At 41.2% G+C, this 12,043-nt stretch overlaps 1 protein-coding gene across 2 annotated transcripts in view; it reads left to right on the top strand.

Moving 5' to 3' along the window:
• The window catches only part of foxj3 (forkhead box J3), a 226,621-nt gene that overhangs the window by 59,351 nt on the left and 155,227 nt on the right, over positions 1–12,043 (top strand). For both annotated transcript variants that reach the window (XM_057845438.1, XM_057845439.1), the window contains one exon: positions 6,362–6,863. In XM_057845438.1, the coding sequence (XP_057701421.1) occupies positions 6,543–6,863 (321 nt within the window). In that variant the 5' untranslated portion in view covers positions 6,362–6,542. The remainder of the gene's footprint in view (positions 1–6,361; positions 6,864–12,043) is intronic.

The raw sequence follows: 12,043 nt of genomic DNA, 5'->3' as shown, positions 1-12,043 counted from the left end.
TAATTCCCACCACTACCCGAGGCCCTCTAATTAAGACGGCGAACTTGGCCTCGCCGATTACGAAGCAGCTGGATCATTAGCGTGGCGGGTCAAATGGCAGGCATCTCCATGTAGCGGGGCGCAGTGCCTTTCATCAACTTGTATCTTTGCCAGCTCACCTCCCGCAGCCACTGGAATTGTAGGCGGACCTTTTTTTTCTTTTGCTCTTGGTAGTAGGACATTCGCAGAAATTTGCAGATAGTAGACATTTTCTAATAGTCAAACCTCAGATCAGAAACGTAACTGGTTCACTGAGAGTGACAGTGAGGTCACCCTTTTCATGGTAACTTTTCTTTCTCTAAAATTCCTTGTGTACAGTGTAATTATCTTGAATTATTATTTGCAGTCTCATAAAAACTGAAATACACCCACACTCCTTGTCCTCTATGCAGGTGAAAAAAAATATTGCCATCATCTGCTGAAAAGCAACTACTGCTCTCACAGAACCTAATTACAGCAGTGACAATCATTATAATTTACAGTAATTCTAACTTATTTGAAATTTAAGCACATTTTTTCTGTGAAACGTCATTTCAACATGGATATATACATCTGGTTATAGTAGTACTTTATGATCTTTTACGTGATTTGTCATCATGACATATCAAAAGAAATTTTAAAGGTGCACCGATTGGTTGGTCACATCTACTGTCGGTTAGCCACATTAGCATTTTGGTTGCGGACTTTCATGGTCATCATTATGAGCATATAAGTGAACTTGTTGGGTATTTTTATAATTTCGCCACCCCAACATAACATTATATTATAGCAGGCTTGTACAGTGTAGCCTTTAGGGGAAGTCAAATGATCAAATAAACTGAATTACTTTTATATTACCACCCATTGACTTGGCAGAGGCTCTTTTATATCAGTGTAAACATTCATTTTAGTTACTGGGTGGAGATATTTAGTCTTTGTTGATATTTTAAAAGACAAGACAGACAAGACACGAATCTTCCGTTTTGCCAACAACCATATCTTTATCTTTAATCAGGCTTTTCATCTCATTCTCATGAGTGTGGAGCTGAGCAGATACGCACGTATTTCAAGCAGGTGTCATTTTCGTTCACACTTTTTTTAGTATGTGAACAAACAATGCAAAAGGTGCCAATGCCATAGAAATCATAATAAAAGTATTTTGAGTACTTTTTATTTTTTTCACTATCGGATGTGCTAATCAGTTTGGCATAACAGTAATGACTTGTTACCGCAAGTTCACTGTTGTGATTTTCCCATCAGTATGAGGGGAAAAAAACAACTACATTGACAAACAAAGATCCTTTAGCATTATATACCTTGTCATGTAGCCCCTCACAGTTCAAATGGATTGGAGATCTACTGTTGTCAATGACACTGAAACATGATCATTCACTATGAGTCCTATCATCTAAAATGGATTGGGCGTCTATCACCACCAATAGCACCCAATGAGTTAATCATAGTCACATACACAGACAAAGGAGATTATAAAAAAAAAAAAAAAATCACCTCTTCTATTGTGTAAACGCGATACACAATGTCAAATATCTGAAAGAAGACAAGGGAATGTGAGGGGGGATATATTATTTACGACATTCAAATGCTCCACCCCATTAAATATCACCCCAAGCTTGATCTGGCCTTGTCCCGCTCTGAATTCTGTTGACATGGAAGAAAAAAATGCCTTAATCATCTGCTCATGTCTGTACCCATAACAGATATTGAATTGGCTGCTGAGCCTCCGCTAACCTCCCGCTGTTAGAGATCAATGGACTTGGCAAGCGCAAACTTCCTCTGACCATCTGATGCCAAAGCAGTTTGCTCCATTTAGAAATGTCTTCCTGCTGTGGCTCATGGAGGCCCGGTAGATAATTATTTCTATGATGTATGACATCCATTTCCACTTGCAAAATTTCACTCTTTAATATAACATGTTTTATCTGTCAACCAGTAGACAGTAAAAATTGGTCTTATCTTCTATAGGGCATTAGAATTGATGGTTACTGTCATTTTAATAAATCTGACGGGCATTTATACTTTTCAATACATGCCAATAAAAGCAATGATCCACTTTTTTATAAGCCAGTGTAATGAAAAGGACACATTAAAAATAAATCTTAAAGGAAAGACAACCATGTTTCATTCATCAAGGATGAACACTTTCCTAGAGAATCATTATCAAGCTCATTTACTACTTTCTGAAAAGTATCCACCGCGATAAATCTGGGTTCACTTCACTTCTGAATTCCTATTCCCAACTATGGCATCGACAAACGATTGTTCATCGTCAACTAATCACTGATTATTTTTGTGATGAGTCAACTAATCGGCTCACATACAGACTTTAGGACGCTGAAGTCTCGTCCGACATTCTGTCTCCAGTCATGTTTTTTTTCTTGCCATGCCTCCTCCGCCAGGAGCGTCGCTGCCTGCAGTTCCTGACGCGTAAGGTCCCACCTGCTGTCCTCTCAGATTCTCATGAGTCCGCCCAAGAACCGCCCTTTTCGGCTTGGGAGCATCCTGATGCCCGCCCAAACCTACAGTTTTCATCTCACCGCCGACAAAGCGACTTTTCGGATTGGACTCAAGCAGCCACCTGCTGTCTTCTTCGGTTTTTATGTGTCTGCCCGTGAAGTGCCCTTTTCGGTTTGGGAGAGTCATGACGTCCGTGCTTCCCTGGCCGCCGACAATTCGCCTTTTTCGGACTTCCCACTTACTTATCCTTGTGCTGCTGCAGCCGCTGCTGCTGCTTTTCCCCCGGCGCTGACTCCTCTTGCGAGTCCCGATCCTTTTTATTATTTTTTTTTCAAGCCCAAATAGTTATTCAATATAACGGCATTTAACACAACATACATCACAGTATCATATTTGTTACTTGATCTCATTAATATGACGTATAATACATGTTTTTGGACAGTTATTTTTTATTTAGAGGTACTTAAAGGGTTAATTCCGAGTTATCTGGTTACATCGCCAGCCTAGGAACGGAACTCGTTCAGGACTATCTATACATAATTTATGTTATTTACTGTTATATTTGTTTTAGCTTTAAATTTGCATTGAAAACAAAAATTATGTGCTGAAAAAAAACTGCCACAAATAATTATTTTGATAGTCGACTAATTACCAATTTTGGAATGAGTCGACTATTTTTCTCATTTATAAATCACATTTATTTACTGTTAAAGTAGTTGCAAATGATGTTTGCAAATACCATATTTTGATTACTTAGGATAATAATCAGTCTACTTTCATTTAGTACTACAGAATTCAGAGAAAAATTACTGTTATTGTCATGTCTCAGAACTATTAATCCATGATCAAAATAATTGTTAATTATTTTCATGATCGATTAGTTGCTTATTAGTTGAAGGGGGCAGCCCTGATCTCAACCAAAATTACGTCAAGTAGGCCATGTATTAAAACATTGATTACTTTTAGTTCTTCACAGGTGTTTGTAGCTTCCTTTGAATTGAGATCCCTCCCCCCCCCCCCCCAAGTTATCTTTAGACTATTAGACATCTGTTCTCTGTATTAGGTTAACTTGGATCTGTAGCCCAGTGCTATGTTCTTTTTCTCAGAAGGAGGCGTGTGTTTACATCCCTTTTGCCCACACTAAGTCCACAATGAGCTCCTTGATCTTGGTGTTCATGGCCACTCTTGTTATTTTCACACTACCCCATCAGACGCTGATCCTCATCCCAGAAGACCGACTCACGATACGTCACTAATCAGTTCGCTCACTGAGGTGTCTGAGAACTTGATTACGGCGTCGTAACCAAGCACTGGAGCATTCGGTTTAAAAGTGTGTTACGCGGCTTAGTGTTGACTCAAGAGCAAAAGCTGTCCGTATAGACTGTAGTTTATGTAGTTGTATGAAAGTCTCAGGTTTGTTTTGATTGGTATGGTTCCGTTTTCACAAAATAAGAAAATCTATATCACACGGAAATTTTATCTCTCCACTAGGGATGTCCCGATCCAGGTTTTTGCACTTCCGATCCGATACCGATATTTTTTTGCACTTCCGATCCGATACCGATACTGGCCGATACCGGCCTATCTGAGCATGTATTAAAGTTTAAAGTTATTTAGCCTCCTTACTTAGTTGTCAGACTCATGTTGAAAAGGGTTTTAGTACTCTTGATAACAACTAGCCAGCTGAATTAGGTGAGTTTGAATAACACACAATGGTTGGTAACAAGAAACTGACCTGTTTGTTCAGTGACAAACACAAAACATTATAAATGACAAACAGAAATGGCATAGTCAGTCAGTAAAACGTGCAAAGAATATTGTAAACTGTCAGTGGAAAATCCCACAAACCCCCCAAGCTGTTAGATGCTTTTAATGTTTCGTGCATTAGTTACAAAAAAATGTATAAAAAGCCTCTCAGGTTTAAATAAACGACTATTTCAGTATCAAGTTAACATTTTAAAACAGTAAATAAAATACTCAAGTTCCCATTCTGTATCAGCAGCTTTGAACTACATTCAATTCATTGAATTTTGCGAATCAACTGTTAAAGTTGTTAAAATTGCTCCCGTTATTCCATAATTTCCCTTCTGTCTACTATTGACATGTGAAAGTTTTAAAACTGTTTTGAAGATAGATTCAAGTCAAGATTTTGCCGATTTAGGAGTATTTTAGATAAAAAGTTCATTAGGTTCGCTTGGAAGGTTCACTACAACAGCTTACAAGGGAAGTCTCCTGCTTTAAGATGGCGGCTGTTTACTAACGCACCTAGTTTTCAATGCATGTGTATGTCGCTAAATGCTCGATTAGGTTTGTTGTATTAAAACCTCTTACAGCTTTACCACCACGCTTGACTTTATTGTGGCATATGTTGCACTCTGCCTCTTCGTCTTTGTTTTCCTTTAAGGTGAAATGATCCTCGGTAAATTGGGAGACTGTAATGTAGTGTGTTGAAGGTGTGCCGTAAAATGCGGACCGGATTTTAGGGAAACCGAAGCAAAAACTGGAATGGATTATGTATATCGGTCCGCTGGAAAACTCGGACCGGATTTTCAAAAAAACTGGATCGGAAGTCTGGATCGGAATTTTTCCGTGTCGGCCGATCCGATACCGATCCGCATTTTTTTGCCCATATCGGCGTCCGATCCGATCCAAATATCGGATCGGGACATCTCTACTCTCCACTCTTATTGGTAGAACAAAGTCTCAAGTTGGATATGTCATCGTAAATCACTTTGGTGGCCGATTAAAACGGACTAAAGAGAGTTTGTGGTTGATCACTCTTGGTAGATGATTGAACCTTGGTAGAAAACTGACTATTTAGTTTGTGTAGGCTTCAATGGTGTCCTTTCTTGACCTCAGCAGTGTAGGTGGAAGCAGGCTTTGTCAAGCTGGTAAGCACCTCTCTTTCAAGGTTTTCAGAGGTAAGTGAAAATAGTTGAGAATGTCATTTTGATCCTGGTATCAGAGTGAATCAGTACAATAGAGCTTGCTGTCTGGAGGCACTTTTGAATCACCGTTTGCAAATTCTTTCAAAAGAATGGGATACTATTTCACATTGTGTGCAGACTATTTTTGAGGGATACGGTGTTTGGCCTATTGAGGACTGTCAGACTGTTTATTCCCACACTGATGCACACTAAACCGAAAACAAATCGTGCAAAATGCTAGGTTTGTTTTTCCCGTCAACCAGTTCAAGGTGTCATCACACTCCTTTTCCCTCTGCGCAGATATCCGTCTTCACCTCCATTTAGAACTTACGGCTTATCTAGCCTGCTCCTCTATTTTCGGACAAGCGGGGCAGTGTGCCAGAAAGGACAACGAGACAGGCTGTTGCAGACACACACTGGGTGGAGGACAGTTTGCAAGATGACACTGCCTGCCTTGTTTATGGCAAAGGCAAGTGGGCGGGCAAGCTGGAAGGCAGGGCAGACGGAGGGGGAAAGGGGGTTTTACTAGCCACAAGAGAGTCAGAATTCTTCCTGAGCCATTGCCCCATTTGGCTGGCAGTTGTGAAAACAATTGCCCAACATTTACTCTCACTCGCTCTCTCCAGCTCCCTCTCTTATTCTCCCTCCGTGCAGATGGAGTCCTAGCTATGAGTCAGCTCTGAGAGCAGCAAGTGGAAGAGAAGGTGGTGAGCTAATAATCTGCTGCACAGCCAGTGAAAGCATGTGTGGGGACCATGTAAACTACTTCTGTTTTTTGCTCAGTTAACATATCATTGCAGTCTGATAAAAATCTTCAAATGTTAAAGATTGACAACATGGCAAAATTAATTAAACAACTAATGAGAAAATGAGTCTTCTGATATTCAGATACTGAATATAAGTTGAACTGACCTTTGCATGTCTGTCCACTGTTTCTGCAGACTCGCCTTGGAGAACACATCATGCTGATGTCCTGATCTGAGGGCCCAGATCCACTCTGTCATCCCCACCCGCTCCTCTCCCCACCAGTTCTTCAAGCTCTAAGAGGTCACCGGTTTACCTCCAGGCTTTCGGGTTCAGTCTCCCCCGTCCCCCCACCCTGCTGCCCGGCCTGTCGTCATCATGACGTCGGAGCTGGAAAGTAGCCTGACCTCCATGGATTGGCTCCCTCAACTCACCATGCAGGCAGCCATCCGCAAGGCCGACGGCCAGCACGGCCACGGGCCAGGCATAGGCAAGAAGAGTGCCCTGCTGGATCCCAACACCACTCTGGACCAGGAGGAAGTACAGCAGCACAAAGACGGCAAGCCGCCGTACAGCTACGCCAGCCTCATCACGTTCGCCATCAACAGTTCGCCAAAGAAGAAGATGACACTGAGCGAGATCTACCAGTGGATCTGTGATAACTTTCCCTACTACAGAGAGGCGGGAAGTGGCTGGAAGGTAAGGAACATTTTGGGGAATTTGCTATTTTCCTGTCAAATATTGCACACTCGCCAACCGAAATATTCAGGCAAACGTTTGGATTGAAAAGAAAATGCATTGATCTATGATCAAACATTTGAGGAATCTAACTACATCGATCGCTAACTCGATTTTATGAATTAATTTTTAATTGCAGACGTTTTAAGATACTTACATGAACGAAAGAAGTCGAGCAGTGACAAGGAAGTTGGAAAATGTCCAGTTCTGGACTTAAAATAAACAATCTTGACCAGAACTGTCAAGAAATTCTGCTTATCATTAAGCAGCAGTCATATGAGTGTAACAGGTACACGCAGGTCCATAGCGGAGTGTGGAAACCTCCCTGCCGATTCCTTCATGTAGGGACGCTGACGGCTGTGCCGTTGGCTCAAGCGTTATTGGCGCAGTGATTAGCGTCCCTACCCGCCGAGTGCAAGTGTCATGGCGTGCGGGTTCGCGTCCCGGCCTGGTCAGAGGTGGGAGCGGAACGGCTGACACACCGGTTACATTGGTGCCGTGACCCGGGTCGGCAGCGAAGGTTTCGGGGGGTGAGTGTAACAGGTACACACACATCCGTACCGGAGCGTGGAAACCTCCCTGCCGATTCCTTCATGTAGGGACGCAGACAGCTGTGCCGCTGGCCTGGGCTTTATTGGCGTAGTGGTTAGCGTCCCTACCTGCCTAGTGGAAGCGTCGTGGCGCGCGGGTTCGCGTCCCAGCCTGTTCAGAGGTGGGACCGGAACGCGGTGCGGCGCTGACACACCGGTTACACTAGGAGTAAAAGGATCTAAATGCTCCTTACTGTTCTAGCTGGGAATATTCGTGACGGCAGGAAAATGATTAAAATGCAAGAAAAGACCTGCACATGCACCCATCTGTAAAATGGGAAGAATATAGACAAGTATTTGAAGCTAATAGTAAAGAAGGTGTCAAGTCAGTCAGGTGCTGTTGAAAGAATAGAACTCTAGCAAAGAGTTATTAATAGATTATTCCATAAGAATAAGCTTGCCTTTGTGTTTTTGTAGAGTTATTACTTGTTATTAGGCGACTGACAGCACAAATAGGTTGAATTGAGGCTTTTCAGAAGAAGTTTTACAAATTTACTCCAGAATGGAAATTGTGTTTACTTGCTTTCAGCATTTACCGAAAAGAATTTAAAGAGAGTTTTCACCGTCTTTGTTACTTAGTCATCATTAAAAAGTAGGATAGAGGAAAATATCACAAATCAACTTTTCTGTGAAACAATCAGATTTTATTTTTAGGCCCCATTTCCCAGCCCCAGATCCAACTATTTCTAAACAAATATTTAAAGAGTCAGTTTTACATAAAAATAATGTACGTTAATGAGCGCAATGGACAGAATATTTCATGAGGTGGATGAAGAAATGATCCTTTCAACAAGGCACAGGTCTGCATTTCATCTTAAAATTGAATGACATTTTGTCCATTGCATAAAAAAAATGTATATATATTTGATCTGACGCTGAAAATGAATAGATCGAGATAAGAAACTAGCTATACTAGCTATATAGATGCTAGTGCTCAGTGCGGGATCCATCAATACTTGATTGTCGCATCCACGCTGCAAATGCAAGCGTTTTTATGTACATACTGTTGTGTTCTAAGGGCTCCAGAACAACATTTTTTTACTAGGAGCACAGTGGCCCCTAACTTAAAATTTTAAGGGCGCAAGCAGAAGATTCAGGGGCGCACACTGTAAATAGAAATGCAAAATTTTCCTCTAATTTTCACTGTTTAATCGATACTTTCATAATAAACGCATAAAACTACAAACTGTTTAATCGATACTTTCATAATAAACGCATAAAACTACAAACTTATGAATCTATATATTTTTTCTCTATCAGTTTTTACATCAAGCAGTATACTGCTTAGAAATTAGGTTAACATGGAAATTTTGTTCCATTTCTGTCGCTGTCACCTGGCACTACAACCATTCAGCAACAGATTTATTGATCGACAAATCACCTGCAAGGACATTGCTCAACCCGGAAATTGACATCCACATGCCACACTTTGTTAACATGGAGGAGAATATCATTTTATTGGTGTGTGGCCAGCACATACTTTATGATAACTCTCGGCATGATTTCCGAGACCTAAATAAAAAATCAGCAGTATGGGAAGTTGTTGGTGCTCAGAAAAGACTGGAAATTTTAAAATGTCCTCCAAATTCATAGCTCATCAGGGACGGGCGATGACGCACAGGCAGAGAGCGGTGCGTGTCGCTTCCTTTTGTAGCTGCAGTCGCATCGTACCCCATGTGTTGGCTTTCAGCTCAGCGGCAATGACTTTCGCATTTTGCCATCGCTCATCGCCTCCTGTGTGTGAAGCCCCTGAGTCGGACTTATTTCCCCCGTTGGCCTCCTTTGAAACAGTGCCGGTGGGTCTGTTGGAAAGAAAGTAGTCACTTATTGTCCTTTTCGTCATTGTTGCAAGTGTTGTCAAGTTTTTGCGCTACTCCAATTATACATTACCGCCAACTAGTGGATTTAAATGTGAAGGAGTTTATTTTTTGCTGACAAACTCTGTTATTGGTCGCGCATGTGCAAGTACCGTATTTTTCGGACTATAAGTTGCACCTGAGTATAAGTCGCACCAGCCATAAAATGTCCAATAAAGAGGAAAAAAAAACATATATAAGTCGCACCAGAGTATAAGTCTCATTTTTGGGGGAAATTTACTTGATAAAATCCAACACATAGAACAGATATGTAATCTTGAAAGGCAATTTTAAAATAATGATACACTAGAGAACAACATGCTGAATAAGTGTAAAGTATAATAATATTACATGATGCATGAACAACAAAATGCAAATGTAATGTTCTCACCAGGACGCTACGGCTCGGTCCTGGCTATACAGCGAGCTAAACTCTGAAATGACGATGCTGGACGTCCGTATAATTTGCTGACTTTATTTTGGCCGTCGTTATGACACCATCATTTGAAGAGTGAAACTAAAAAAAGAAATAATACAAATCCATTTCATCCTCGATACCAAACAGGTTCGCATCAACGTAAATAAATGATAATTAGCTGCTATTACAGTAATGACACAAACGGTTAGCATGCGTTCGCGAGCATTAGCACATCGTTCAAACAAGCACACAACTGGCTCTAAGTGTCCGATTGCGGGTGGAAAACACACAACAACAACAGAAAAGATGATACACACAGGCGCCGCCTCTGTAGAGATATTTTACAAGCATAAACAATGAACGTAGGTTCACAGCCGTGTCGCTCTCTCTCTCTCGCCTACTCGCTCAGACGCTGCGTAGCTGTCCGCCTTCTTTTGGCGTGTGAGCGCTCTTCTTCGCGTAAACAAGTGCGAGTGCGTCCCCACCTGGGCGTGAACGCACCACAAACTAAAAGCATGCTTTCAATACAAAAAACGTCAATAACACAATTGAACACACATTACCAAAGGCAGAACGCGAAGGTGGCCATAGCTATTATTCAGATAACTATAGCATAAAGAACATGCTAACAAGTTTACCAAACCATCAGTGTAACACCAAAAACACCAAAATGACATGTGAAATGATATCGTAATGTGTTAATAATTTCACGCATAAGCTCCTGAGTATAAGTCGCACCCCCAGCCAAACTATGAAAGAAAAAAAACTGCGACTTATAGTCCGAAAAATACGGTAGATGAAAAAACTACTCGCACTGGCTCTGATTTTAGACTCAAAATGCCACCATTTGGTTGCAGTCTTCAGCCATGGTTCTACCACATCAGCATAACCATCTAGAGAGGATATCTCATATTTCGGCGCATGCGCATCGGCGAATGTGCACGTACAAATGTATCGCCACCCCGCCGTGGAATGGACCAAAATGCATGGTTCCAAAATTGCACAATAAATGGATGCAAATTGCACGAATGGTGAGGTAATTGTAAAATGGGACAAATGATCAATAGCAAATTACCGATATAATGAGGATTTACTTAGATGTCACGTGAAATAAAATATTGGAAGTCTAACATCGTGTTATAGAATGTATTTCAATTCATAATTTCCAATCTTTAGAGAAAAGTTTCTATATTTTCATTCAAGTGATTGTTGTGTAGCCACGAGACATGAAATGGATGTGCAAATCATCACCAATCAGCCTCGTCACTCATGACAAAAAAGCTTAAAGAGAGACCACGAGTGTCGAAAAAAATCACACAAAGTGCCTCACTCAGCCAAATGAAAAACTGATGCAGCCCGGCAGTAAAGTGTGAAACTTGGAGATTATTATTCAGAGAAGTGGCTCTGGTCCATGCTAACATGCACTAAATAGCCCATTCATGGGTGGTATTATTCATTGCAGATGCCTTGATAGGAGAAGGCCATTATGCAGAAGAGAGCCAGTGCTGTGTCATCATCTCAAGGAGCCCGTGATATACGGAGTTGAAGCTATGCTGATTGCCTTTTAAAGGGCCCAGATGGAAATTGATATTAGAATGAGTTTTCCAATCAGTCGACGTTTATTGGAAGTAGAATCTTAGGCACTGCTTTATTGCCGTCAGACAAGATGAATGAAGCCCATTTCCTGAGGCGACAAGATCTGGCGCATGTATAGACGGCTGTATGGAGGTTTTTTTCCGTGTTGTGTGAGTAGGGGGCGAGATTAGAATGCATATGTTACTTTTAATGGTTTGATTCTTGCTTTGGGGGACTTGGGCTTTTGTTTGAAAAATCATTTTTCTCTTCTTCTACCTTCATCATCCCTTAATTAGCAGTTGGCAACATCACAGCCAGACAGGCAAACTCTTTTGTAACAAACAAAACGGGTCAAAACAGTGCGAGAAATTGCACTAATTGCACTGCATTGTGCCTACTTGGTTTGACATGGCTCAAATTGCAGTGACGGTTTCACAGGAATGCTTAACTATTTCTGTTACGGGGGTCCTCGCGTTTTGGAAGTTTATTCGTATGGTGACATGATGACCCGAATTTTCAAACAAGTTGAAACTCTCTTTAGTCTATTTGTTAACCTGTGCTTTAGGGCTGGGACAATCCGCTTTTGTTGCGATTCGATCCAAATCCCGATACTTGCGTGGCGATCCGATATGTATTGCGATACTTCAGCTATTGCAAAATTTTATCTTTTTATCTTTTTTATCTTTTTTTAATTACATTGAA

Source organism: Corythoichthys intestinalis, chromosome 9, assembly GCF_030265065.1.
Source record: "Corythoichthys intestinalis isolate RoL2023-P3 chromosome 9, ASM3026506v1, whole genome shotgun sequence".
NCBI lineage: Eukaryota > Metazoa > Chordata > Actinopteri > Syngnathiformes > Syngnathidae > Corythoichthys > Corythoichthys intestinalis.
This window is presented reverse-complemented; position numbering and strand designations above follow the sequence as displayed.